The sequence below is a fragment of the Prinia subflava genome, chromosome 1, assembly GCF_021018805.1.
Source record: "Prinia subflava isolate CZ2003 ecotype Zambia chromosome 1, Cam_Psub_1.2, whole genome shotgun sequence".
Lineage (NCBI taxonomy): Eukaryota > Metazoa > Chordata > Aves > Passeriformes > Cisticolidae > Prinia > Prinia subflava.
The window spans coordinates 90,102,201-90,116,009 of record NC_086247.1 but is presented as its reverse complement, the minus strand read 5'-3'; the positions used below and the strand labels follow the sequence as shown (position 1 = coordinate 90,116,009).

General features: G+C 44.5%; 1 protein-coding gene across 1 annotated transcript in view; it reads left to right on the top strand.

The window, feature by feature from the left end:
- Positions 1-10,842: 10,842 nt before the first annotated feature.
- Positions 10,843-13,809, top strand: part of GMPR (guanosine monophosphate reductase) — a 41,458-nt gene continuing 38,491 nt past the window's right edge. The window contains exon 1 of the mRNA XM_063402969.1: positions 10,843-11,290. Within this exon, the coding sequence (XP_063259039.1) occupies positions 11,204-11,290 (87 nt within the window). The 5' untranslated portion in view covers positions 10,843-11,203. The remainder of the gene's footprint in view (positions 11,291-13,809) is intronic.

Below are 13,809 nucleotides of genomic sequence, written 5' to 3'. Positions count from 1 at the left end.
CACGATTCTATGAAATATATTCAGGCACTGGCCACAAGGCAAGGCCAAACACAGAGGCCAGCTCTCAGCTTGCCCAGCCTGTGGTGCAAAGGTGGCTGTCCAGTTTGGTGTTCCCTGAGCCAGGTGAGTCCTCTGCCCATGAGTAGGGATCTGTGGGCTGGTGCACCCCTACCTCCCAAACCCTCCCAGCCCATGCTAAACAAAGTTGCAGACCTCCATCCAGCCAGGCTGGAGGGCTCACAGTGATTACCAGCATGGCCAGTGTGGGGCACAGACAGAGCAGATGCTGTGCCTGCCAGAAAGGTTAGCTACTTGGTGTAGCTGCAGAAATTAGCAAGAATTGAATAGACGTTTGCAAGTAAGAGGAGATGAAATTCTAGACAAGCTATAATTGGCAAAGCTGAATGAGAACAAGGAGTGAGCTCAGATCTCCTTCACCTGATTAAACGATGCCTGGAAGTGTTTCAACAACGCATTAAGAATTTTTAAGTACCAGCCATATATACTTGTCAAGACTGCTTCATGACAAAAAACAATGCTAAGATTTTTGATCTGCCTGCCACTAAACAAAATTTGACTCATTCAAAGGCACTCAATAAATTATAAATATAAGGTCTATATTCTTCAGAAGAGCTACACCACCTGAGGTTTAGCCTGTATTTCCCAGGAGTCCCATTTTATCCTTTGAATATCTATCAGTTCCTAATCATTTCCTCAGTCTGTAGGCTTGGTGTTTGTGAGGTAGAGCTTTTTTATATACGTACTCTGTGTGTGTGTATGTCCCTATCTTTCTCTAAATGTAAACCCACGTTACACACCAGCATCAGAGGCACAGATGGAAAGCTCCACTGGAAGAACAGACAAGCTAGACAAAGCTTTTGTATTTTCCCTCCAGACAAACCCACGACTACATATCCTGTTACGGGCCACTGTTGGGCAGAGATGACGGTGGCAAGCTCCCTCCTGGAAGGGGCTGTTGCATGGGATGGCTCATTGGAAGCCGGGGGCAGCTGAGTGTGTCCTGGTGTTTTTCCTGCCCTCCAGCTGCACTCCTCATGGTGGCAAGGGCACAGTGTCCTTCTCCAGCATGGTAAGGGGAGTCTCTGCCACCCCTTCAAAAGAACTGGGTACAAACCCCACCATCCCTCCAATATCCTTTTCTTCTGTGAGCCAACTCGACTCTCACATTTATCTGATCAACTGGTTTGATTTATTCGTTTTATTGAAACCACATCATTTAACCAAATTTAAACCTACGGATTTCTATTTTTCATAGTCTAGAATGGGAAAGGAGATAAATACGCTGTGGCCTCCATAGTGATGTCTTTCAAGAGGGAATTAACACTGTACCCTGCTTCCCTCTTCCACCTCACAGATGTTAGCAGCTTCTTATTTTTAAATTAAAAAATGACCATCAACATTTTGTCACCTTCTTTTCTCCAGACTTCCTGCTAGTAGGCAACAAAAAAGACTCAGGGTGGGTGGAGGTGAGTGGGGAAAACACTGCATGAGCAGAAATCGGCTTTCATAAAGACACTTGATGGCCCAATAATTGATACAGTCTCTCAATACATATGCTCACTTGATGGCAATTAGATCTGAAGTCTAAGCATTTCTGGACTTTTTGCCAGGAAAGAATTGGGAAATTAATGAACACAAATTAATTATTTGTCCCCCTGGTTTCTGATGTAAGAATACAGCTGTTCTTTATCAGCATAATTCATTTTTAATGTCTCCCAAAGCTCAGCTCAGCTATATGCCTATGTTCTTCATATGCCAAGCTTCTGTTCTGATTAAATACCAAATGGTTTTTAAGTATCAAAATGGTTCTGTATTTCTGAGCTCTGTTATGAGCTGTGGGGAAAGAAAAACAAGGTCTCCTTTGATCATACACTCACGCGTTTTATATGATGACACCACCACTGGTTCCTATGGATGTAGTTCCAATTTACACTTAGGGAAGTGAGGGAAGCTAGATTGTGTGCTATGATATATACCAGCCTGCTACACTGCAGCCCAAACAGTGGCTTGGGAAAGTAATAAGTAAAAAAAAAAGATGTCTTTTTACTAAATTGGGCACCAGACACAGTGACTCAAGTGGATCATTTTCAAAGATCAGAAATCTGAACTTTCACAGACGCTTATTTATTCCTATATTTTTCCCTCATACGACAGACTAGCCCCACATACCTTAACAAACTCCACAGGATCTGTTTACCTGACCCCAAAGGGACACTGCAGGTCGTTGATTTTCTTGACAAGTTCTTGCTCTGGTAAGCAATACATTACCTACCACCCAACAGCAGGGTGTCAGCGGGAAAAGCAGCCTGCAGTAGCCTGCAGATGAATGCAAGAGGGTGCAGGAACATGAGAGCAAATGAATTGACCTAAAATAATGAGGAATGAAAAAGAGGACGTGTGAGGAAGTGGCCCTCCATGTTGTACTTTCACCATCACAGCTCTCAGGGGCCAATAGTGCAGCCTTGGGTGGGTGTCAGGGCAGCACCAGAGAAGGAGCAGGCAATGTGGGCACAGCTGGGAGCGGCCGCCGGCTCAGCTCTGCTTACCCAGGGACGGCTGCAGCTCTGAAACACTGGGGTCAAAGGAGGGGAGGGCAGGGAAGGCAAGGGGCTGCTGGCCCTGTAGCTTAACGAGGCTAATTATTCCCTTTCACACAGAGCTGGGCAGAAGGGCTCAGAAAAGCAATTGTGTTCCTCTTCTCTCTGAGAAGAGAATGAGGTGCTGCTTAGGTAGCTTGGAGAGGCTGATTATTGCTTTCCTCACAGTGATCTGCCTAAAGAGGATAGAGCCTTTGCCATCTAAATACAGTGAAAGGAAGGAAGGAAAGAAGAAAGAAAAAGACACAGGACTCAGAAGTCCAAAGAACTATCCCTATGCTGGTCCTATTTGCTCACGATACAGGATCAGCACAGACTTAACAATGTGCTGCAGGTGAACCAACATAGCAAATGGGAAACGGGACCTGAATGAGATCTGGAAGATTAGACTGAAGCAAGGAAACTCTAGGGGAATTGTAAAGAGAAGATACCGAGGACGATAAGAAGAGGCATTTGGTAGTAGGAGCGTCAATTGTGTGCCTGGAGAATAGCCATCCTTTTGTAAGGAGCTAACAGAACAGTGATTATGACTGTGCCTGAAGCAAACGTTCATGGTATTACTGAGATGTTTGACAATTTAGTCAGGGGAGTCAAGATGAAAGGAAAACTTACTAGTACTGTGTGTGCTGCAGAAAAAAAGGGAATGAACGGTATCTAGTATTTGTATCACACCTTTCATCCTGAAGGATCCCAAAGCACTCCACAAACCACATATGGAAGCGACTTGTGCCTCTGCTGAATATGAACGACAGTGTGAAATATGCCAGCTCTGTTAACATCAGAAACCAGCACTGCTACACAGCAGCTTAGGGAAAAAGAGAGAGGTAGGCACAAATCAAAATGCAAAATAATAATTTTCTAGGCAAAGAGGTGGAAGAACAGACCAAAAACATGCAGTGTTTTTGGAAGTCTTCATTATACAAATGAAAAAAGACTATAATTGGGATCCATACCTTACTGCCTCTGGGTGCTGCATATCCAGCACCAAATTATGTTCTTGCTCCACAGACTTCCCCTCTGAGGTTTCATATGAGACTAAAATCCAAGTAAGTAAGTGATCTTGAGTTTAGCCACTTGTTCTCTTACCAGAACAAAATCATTTAAATTCCTTCAAATTTTATTGACAGAATGCATATATCTATTTACCACTACAAAGGATGTTAATTCATTTGGATATAATTTTTTAAACACATGTATTTTCAGGAAAGTGAAAACAACTAAAAAAGGTCTGGCTTCTTCCTAAACAGGAGGAAGGCAGTGCATGAGATTTGATCTTCCAGTTTCATATCATATTTTTCCTAATTGATTACTTAAAGAATGTGGGCACCCAAGCCACATGTTAGATTTAAGCTAACAGCAGCTACAGATGTGCATCTACTGGGGCCTCACATGCTAATAATATTCACTTTTTAAACAGCCTTGCAAAACTAGAGCATATTTTACAAGCTCAGGCATTAAATATTCCCTTCCCATTTTATCATAATGATATACGAGAATATTTAGCAGGGTTTTATTTGCTGTGGGAAAGGGAAGCAGCATTTTCTAGGTCATTTTAAGAATATCTTTAGCCAGAGAGGAATCATGGGTAAAAAAGGCATAGTGGTGACAACTGAGTTGATGTTAATCATAATCCATACGTAGGTGCCTTTATGAAAAAAGTGTGTGACAGCTGATAAATGCAACAGCTTTTATCTACATCCCATTAAATTCCTCAACTGCAATAAACGATCAAGCCAATCTTGTTTTCTCCATCCCCATGGTAAGATTCAAATTAACACAAGGTTTGCAGAGGCAAAGCTCCCTGGTCCAAGTGTACCAGGTATTTAGAGTTGTGTAAAATGTCATTTTACACACAAATGGCATAAAACCCTCATACTGATTAATAATTCATACTAAGATGAAAAAAGAAAAATTCCAGTTTTATGTATTAATTGCAATGATTAAAGAAAGTGCTTGCAACAGTTAAAACATTTTGTAAGGAACATTTTTTTTTCTGCCTGTAGATGGTGCAGTAGGGCAGCAAAGTTGTTTAGTTTTTCCAAAGATTAAATTGGATTTGAAAGCTATTCATTACCAGATGTTCACAGTTCAGAAGCATTTCTCCAGCTTAAAATTTGTAGCAACATTTCCACCCAACATAAAAATGTCAAGGAAAGCCCCGAAAATGAATAAAATCCTGTTTGGTTATATAATGGGTGGGGGCTTTTTAAATTAATGTTGTGCTTTAAATTTATTTCATATAGCAATGGCAATGTGCTTATTTAAAAAAGGCTTTGGGCACCAAGCAAAAAATCCCCACAACTGCCAGGATTAAATAAGCAGCCTCCTGACCCCTGTCCATAAGCAGGAAATGGACTTTCAGAACCTTAGTCTCACTTATGCTCAAGAGACTGAGCAAATCAATGGTGTTAAGTGCAAGAGAAGTAGATATTATTTTCTTTTCTGTGTTAAGCACCTTGGTCCCGAGTAACACAAACTCGTGGATAAGTCTAAAACAGCACTAATTCCACATGCAAGAGATTTATATGAAGAAAGCAGCACATTGATCTAGATGTTACATTAAAGAGGCAAACAGCAATGTTAGTATTTGCAGTGCCTCAAAAGTGCTGTGAGTGCTGTGTTGCATACTGTAAAATCAGCTGCTGGTGAGAGAAACATGCAAAATTTCTTCTTGAATCTGGTATTTTCCTCTATTTACATGAGCAGGTTGAATTGACAATGGATTCTTGGGAGTTTCTGGGCTAGAATTAAAGGATGAAGTTCAGGTGCAAGCTTGTTTCCAAGCTGGAGTGCAAACACTGACAGGAGAGGGTATGGCCAGCCCCAGCTGCGTCTGGCTTGTAATATGGTGAAATTCTTATATGCTGTATGACGGTAGGTGATTTGCTAGCAAAAAAATCATCAGCTGGTATACAGGAAACATCAGAAATTTATTTTTGCTGAGTTCTTCTCTGCCCAAATCCTTCTGCAATTGTGCATTCTTGCTTTTGTTTACTCATTTGTAAATATAATTATTTACTGAGGCAGTTTTGCTGCCTCACTGGGGTTGCTATTTGGTCTAGTATATTTTGGGAAAGCTTGGTAAACCAGCCTATGTCCAGGTAAGACAAAAGAACTTCACCCCCTCAACCTGAGATGGTGAAGCCAAGTAGCCAGTCTGTCTGAGGACTTTAAAGGAAAACAGATGCAAAAACATGGGCTCAGCCTGCTTCATGCAGCAGTGGTATGAATGTAAAATCAACATTTGTCTCTGATGAGTTTACTCTCCAGCCTATTTCTTCCAGCAGTGCTATTAAGTAGGGATAAATCCACTGAAGTCAGTGGCTTTTACTGCTATAAAGCCAGTAGGAAATCACAGCCTTATCAACATGTAACTTAATAGGACTTTGTTTCATCCTTAAATTTTTCTCTTCATGCCTTTCTCTTATATAAATGAGATTTACTAATTTGACTATCAAATGATTACCAAATAAATGATGTAATTATCAGATTTTTAAAGGCCCTTGAGATCTTGCAGAGGAAGATACTCTGCAATGACGATGTATGGAACCACTGAACACAGAGGGGCTGAAGTTGGTAGGGACCTTTCAAGATCATGTAGTCCACCATCACAGGAAAAAAAAAAGTGGTTTCTAATGTTCAGATAGAATTCCCTGTTTTTCAGCTTGTGACCATTTCTCTTGTTCTACCAGTGGGCAATGCTAAGGAGAGAATGGCTCCTGATGTAAAGCTATGTAGCAGCAACAGAATACCTGTTACATCCTGTGAGAGATGACGTAGAACTATAGTTCTGTAATGAACAGAAGTATCAGTTCACAATGGAGAGTATACAACAGGTTTTGACCATTTAAAAAAAAATCTACAAACCACTTCCCTGCCACTAAAGTCCAATAGTAAACCAAACTGGACCTGAGCCTGGACCCAGGTACAAGCTCTACAATGCAATAGTCCACACTCTGTAATTAGAATCACACTCCCTTGAAGAACCTGGAGAGCTACCACTCATCCAGGAGTCTGAGGACAGTTCAGGGAACAGCATCAAACTGTTTACAATATGCAGTTTGAATGAGACCCCTTGAAGCTCACATATGGCATCTAAATGGCTACGTGTGAGTCACACTGTTTCTTGCCTTGCAGGGACAGATTGGCATGGTCCACTTTCGTTATCAGAACAGACAGACTCTGAACATATTTCATAAGCCAAGGAAGGTCAGAGTTGCATTAATTATAGATTGCTGTGATTGCTTACAATTAACATTTGAAACCTGCTGAAATCAAATGGGAATGGATACTGTCACTTACTCCTAAGTAAACTGTACCTTAAATGAAAAGTTGTCCTACTGATGTCAGTGTGGTCCTTGGATTTAGCTAATGATTAGTGAATAACATTATTTTTCCTCTAAGACCTCTGAATTAAAATGCAAATATTTATGGCATACAAGTTTCTTTACAAGTGATCTTCATGCATGTAGTTGAAGTCTGCTTGGCACACTTACGAAAGGCAGAGGTGTCAGCCCCACTCCTCCCATTTCTGGTGGCTATCAAGGTCAGGAAAAGCCTTACTGTAGATGCTGTAATAATACTGATAGTTCAGAGAAACACCCTTATCTCCACTACGAAAGGAAATCTGCTTGCATTTGCAGGGCTTGCTGAGTTATGTTTCTTGATCCATCCACTGGGAAATGCTATTCAGCATAGACAAGGCCTGAACTCAAACAGCATAATAAAAGGGATTTACATTTCTCTTAAGAAAAACAAGGCCCTTTCCTCAAATGTACTGCCTCTTCTTAAGAGTGAAAAATCTTCATCACACACGTCCTGCAGCATGTTGTTCTTTCCAGCTATGGGATTTTGCTGGGAAGTTGTAACACACAGTTTGTGGGAGCACTTGCCAGCTGAGCAATGCTTTCACTAGTGCTCCCTACACTCCTTAAACAGGCATGCTAATTATGTCACAGGCTGTCTGTATGGAGCTATGTGAGGCTATACTATTTTCCTAGGAACCATGGCAAGGAAGTCAGCATGTGCCTTCAGTTGTGTTAGCTGTGTATCTGCTGTGACCAGAATTTTTCTTGACAAATACTGACAACATCATTAAGCATTCACCCTAGAGGTGTTTCTGGTGCTTGTAAGTGCTCATACTTTCAGGTTGTCACTGAATGCTTCTTTCAGTACCAAGGAGTTACTGAGGAAGTATTCTTATTAAAATAAGACTAATACTAGGCATTGATAAAAGGAAGTGTTTTTAATGCAATTAATTTAATACAATTAACCTGGTGTACCACAAATAGCTGGCCTCCAACTGTACTTAATATCAATGATCACAAGCCTTTGAGCCCAAAGTTCAGTCAGTTCTCAATCCACTTCAGTGTCCTTTTAGCTAGTCCACACCCCATCAGTCTGCCTACAAAAATGTTACTTGGAACCTGTCAAAAGCCTAACTCAAAATAAACAAGACCCGTTGCGTTTTCCTCATCCACTGAACAAGTCATTTCATCTTAGAAGTGAGCTGAGCATGGTTTTATTATCATAAATTCATGCCAACTACCTTCAGTCTTTCTTGTCCTTCATCCACTTGAAAATGATTTCCAGGATTATTTACTCCATCACCTTCTCAGGCATTGAAGTGAAGCTGACTAGCCCAGATCCTCCTTCCTTCTTGCTCTTTTCGAAGACAGGACTGATATTTGCTTTTTCAGTCTCCCTCCCAATCTGATCCTTCTCTTAGGAGGTGTCTTCACTACTCCTGATTTTCTGATGTGTCTCAGGGGCCTGGGAATACTGAGAAAAATCTTACCAGGGAAGACCAAGGAGAAGATGCCAATGAGTACCTCAACCTCTTCCACATCCTTTGTTATCAAGTCAGATTTGTGAAATAATTTATAGTATTACATACAACAGTATTTACAATTACAACAGCAGGATGAAAAACACAAGGTCAACAATCTTCGCTAATAATAGTAGTAGTAGTAGTAGTAACTATTTGCATTATAATGATCACTTTTTCCTCTTCTCAAAAATACCAAGTTTAGAAAACTTTTAGAAGATCTACAAGTCTACACTGGCATTGGTCTTTTCAGCCACAGTGGCTGAGCAGTTCTCGTCTGAGTGCATCGTTCCAACTGCTTTAAAGTATAAATATAAAACAAAGTAGAAGAGAAAAAAACTCTGAAGGCAAGTAACAAATTATTAACATATGCTAAATTTGAAATCCGTGATGTCTCATTTGCACTTGAAGACTAAACTGCATATATCCTGGATGAACAGCTCTTTTTTCCATAGCAGAAAGAGATAATATAGGATCTCTTATGGCAGGTGTATGGCAGGTATATTAAGAGGAATAAAAAAGATACATAAGAGGTGATCTTCATTTCTGGCTATGATATTAATGTGATTATTGGTCATGTCTCCTCTGGTGTCCATACTTCAAAAAGGACAATGAAAAAAACAGAGGTAGTTCAGCAAGAAAACATAATTTTGATTATAGAAAATATATCTTGAAGTAAGAAACTAGAGAATTTCAAACTTTGTAAACTTTAAAGTACACTCAAGCTGATCTGAGACACCTGACTAGTCTGTTGGTATGTGTACATGGGGAATTAATGGATATTAGCAGATACTGTGGTCTGCAGGAAAAGAGCACTGTGAGCTCTGTGAGTGGAGACTAAAATACTGGAAATTGTAAGCAGCATCAGGCACGCATTTTCTGTTGCTTACACATATCGCTGCTAGCCCCAATCTCCTACTCTTCAAAACAGCACTGACCTTTTGAATTCACAGTGCAATGCAGTGGCTTTTCTTTCTTCTCAGCATCACATGCCTGCCATGAGGGCAAATGGAAGACATGGTGCCAGGCACAGACAGAATACATTTGGTTTTTTCCCATTCTCAGTCCTCTGCTACAGACATGCCACTTCCACAGGACCCATTCTCATCAGTACTCTTATTACTTACCAGTAAATAGTGGCACATATGTCTGTCTGAAAAAATATTTTAGAAGTTCCTTTATATCATGGAGAAAACACCAAATGAATGGCTTCTGTTATGCGGATCAAACGAATAGAGATTTCCTGAATACCTACATGGGAAACACCCACAATGGCAAGGCTCTCCTGGAACATCATCTGGAGTTCCAAAGTCCCAGTTTCAAGGCCTCCCCACCCGGACAATCAAAACTGCAAACACTCAAATGCTCTGCCTTCTGTGTAAAGCCCTGGGCTCATGCTTGGTCATCCTGGATTATCTGGGACACTCAGGCAAAGAGATGTAAAAGAGCTCTGTGGGAGGCAGGGTGTTGACCAGAAGTATGCTACTTTCAGATAAAGGTGAGAGTGCTGCCTCCTCCTGCAATGTGCCTAGGGAAGTGTCCCAGGCTTCAGTTTCCTGTCACTAACAAGCCTTAGCTCTTGTGTCTTCCAAAGAAGTCTAAATCTTACAACCCACTGACTTCATAATTAAGTAGACTTCAAGGCTCAAAGCTCCTGTGGAAGTCATCCCATGTGGTATCTGATAACCCCTGTATTGATCTCTCTGGCAGCAGATACAGATGGACTCTGCTTGTGCAATCCTGCTGTTTGAGTGGTTTGTGACTTGTGTGTTGAACCTCCATTAAAAATGGAGGAAATAGTCACAAATTAGGCTTCTGTATGCTGGGGGGAAAAACAAACAACCAAACAACCCCAAAGCACAAACAAAAACCCCCCAATCAAACCCAAAAGCTCCCTGTTGTCTTTCTAAACACAGTGAAGTAGGAAATTCCTGAGGCAGCTGCAGGTGCCCGGTGCTCTGACCGCTCTCCTGTGACCACCCAGCCGCACATTTCCCAACGTCTCTAACGCCACAGCCCCACTCCGGCTCTGCTGCACTCTGCAGCGCGATGGCGAGCCCGGCTGCCTCGGTACTACCGGATGCCGGGCAGGCAGGGCGCCGGGGCTGGGCTCAGAGCAGAGCAACCCGGCAAGTGGGATTCCCGCGACAGCCCAGCTAGACCAAGTGGTGTCTTTTTATATGGCTGGGGAACAGCATTTTATGCCGTGCTGCAGCAGCGCTAACAGCGTTGGGGAACACCGCAAGCCCCGCTCGGGGCGGTGGAAGGTAGAGGAGGCAGGCCAAGATGTCCGTTCAGCCTCGCAGCAGCCGCCCGGCACGGCCGGGCTCCCGCACCCGGTACCAGCGGCGGCGGGCCCCGCTCGGTCACATGGAGGCGCCATTTCCTCTGCCCTTGCTTCGCCCTTAAGGCCGCCGCGGTGCCGCCGGCGCCTCGCCCCGCACGGGGCGGTTGCGGACGGGAGACGCGTCCCCGTCTGCCCCCCACCGTACACTGCCCGGCGTGAGAGGCGGGGTGGCTGCGGCGGGGGACGGGGCAGGGCCCGGCCGGCCGCTCGGCTAAAAACAGCCCTCACCTAATAAAGCGATGGGGCCCGGTGCCCGCGCCCTATAAATACGCTCGGTGCGCGGCCGGCGGGCTTTGGCCGGCGCGGCTCGGCTCTGCAGGCGGGGCGGTGCAGCAGCACAGCAGGGCCGCCACTGCCGCCGTCTCCGCCGCCAGGACAGCCCCGGCTCACGCATCCTGACACCCCAGCGAGATGCCCCGGGTAGACGCAGACCTCAAACTGGACTTTAAAGATGTCCTGGTCAGACCTAAAAGGAGCAGCCTCAAAAGCAGAGCAGAGGTGGGGGCATCCAAACCCAGCATGCTTCCCCCCCCTCCCCCTTCTCAACGATTAACTTCCTTAACCCGCCTCTTCCCCACCCCCGCTCCCCAGCTCTATTTTTATTTCCCGGTCCAGCGCAGCAATGCCCTCCCCGATCGAGATGCCCTTTGCGTGGCGGGGGGATGCCGCTGCTCCCGAGAGGGGAGGACGGGGCCCGGGCTGCGAAGCCCGCGGCGTGTCCCCCCACGGCCCCAGCGGAGCCGGGGGCGGCCGGTGCCGCGCTGGCCTCCCCCGCTGCTGAAGCTGGAATCTCAGGGGGGCACTGGAGGAGTGCCTGCTCCTGACAGGTGCCTCTGCGGCGCTGAGCGGGGGTCGGAGGGGGCGGCGGCGGCGAACCAGGAGCGCTGCAGGACAGCGGTGTCCGGTTACCCGGCCCGCAGCTTGGGCCGGAAAGGAGCCGGTTGTGCCACCTGACAGCATTTCGCTCAGCCTCGGGGGCTGTGGGCGGTACTGGCACTGAGGAACTGCTGTGTGCTCTTAAAAAAACAAACAAACAAACAAACAAAAAAACCTCGCGAAGACGCCGGGGAGGGCTTCCCAGTGCGTAGGGTGCCCCGGGCTGGGACCCCATCTTGGGGGTACTAAGGGAAGTCACATCAAACCTGAGGCGATGGGTGCGTTTCACCCTCGCTTGGGTTTAACTCCCGTGTGACCTGCGTGTACTGCTGACCCTGGAGGCCCCCTGGGGCTCCGTGTGCTGCTGGCCATTGTTAGCCGGAACAGTTCTGTAGTTCTCGCTCATCGGGGGTCGGGAAAGACCCCAGGAAATCAATCCCGTGAGGATCGATTGCCTCCACGAAAAAAGATGGCTGCCTCAGGGTCGAAGGTACCTTCTCGTTTACCCCACATAACCCCAAGGTTAACAAAGGATTTAGGTTGGCTAAAGAGGGAATTATGTTGCGTTGGGGGATGAAAAGAGGATTAAGGTTTTCTCCATGGGACATGGAGTTGTAAGAGAGAGAGACTGAGATAGAAAGGGAAAGTGAAACAGGGAGGTTGTGTTTACTATGGGCCTATGGCCAGGGATTTTGAGGGCAACAACTAAGCAAAACTTCCTTGCAGTCATAAGATGTGAGATCAAAGAAGCCCTCTCAGTAGAAAGTTGATCTCTGGCAAGTAATTTTTAATTTATGATGAACATTGTCCTGTCTGAGTAACTCCTCATCGTGTGCAATTACTGCACATAAAGCCTGTGGCCACTTTCTGCTTGGGGACCTAGGGATCCCTCCTTAAAATTCACTGTGCCGGCCTGGCAAACAGGTGGAGCTGTGCTCCACCGAGTGAGTGGCAGGCACATGGCTCCTTCAAGTGCAGTGTTTTGTATATTTAGCAGAGTGCAGGCTGTGGGAAAAAGGGCGCTGGGAAGGGAAAATGATAAGGAGGAACATGAGCTGATATGGCAGGGTTGTAGCGGGTGGCTGTGATGAACTGTTAAAACATTGCAGATGAGAAAAAATGCGTGTCATGAGGGGGTCAGTGAAAACCGATGAAGGTTAAGAAATTGGACACCATCACTGAGGCTGTGGCAACAGGGATAAACAGAGTATGCGAGAGCCAGATCTGAAATGGACAGCCCCAGTCTGCTTCAAAACAAGAATATAAATAAATAGTTCTGGCAGAGGAACAGAGGCAGCGCACTACAGTGCCTGTTACCCAGCAAGCTGCTGCTTTGGAGCTTGTATCAGGAAGCGTCTGCTTCTCTGGTGTGAATGCCTCGTTTTGTGCAAGGATAGCTTTTTATGCAGTGATTAGAGTTAGTTTGGGATGTTTGCAGATCTTCTTGTGGCTTTGCTATGCTGGTACTTGTTTCTGATTCCTTGCACCATCTTAATTTTCCATGGTTGCTTTCTCCTTTTGAAAAGATATCAGAAAATGTGATGCTTGAAATTCAAATATAGAAATTGATTAGAGCAAAGATGGGAGTGGGAGCAGCATTATCTGTCTGTGGGGTCTTGGTACTCACACAGCCTCTTCCTGAGTTGGCTAAGCTTACTCATGCACTCTGTCCCTTGCAAGTTCATTAGGCAAGTGTCCTATAGGAAGTTGTTAATTTAAATTTTTTTTAATGTAAGTAAGTCCACAAGAACAGCACAATTTGCTAAAATAGGTGGAGAGAATGGCAGCCAGCATGATCAGCAGTGTTAACTGATTTCCACGTGAGGAAAAACCTAAACATACCAGGATAATTCAATGTGGAGGATATACTAAAGGACCATAAAGTGAGGAGTGACATGGAAAAGGTGAAACTGAGTAGTGGCTGTTGATTGTCCCTCATAAAACAAGAAAAAGCACTGAATACTTACCAGGCAAAGGTTGATTTGTCCTAGTGCTGTGGGATATTGGAGAGGCTAAAGGTGTGAAGGACTAAAAAAAATTACAAGTCAAGTTCTTGCCTTGTGTCTATTTTGCAGTATTTTGATGTCTTTTCTGAAACATAACTCTTCTCCTTTCCAAAGTTCCTTTGAAAGAGATGCTTT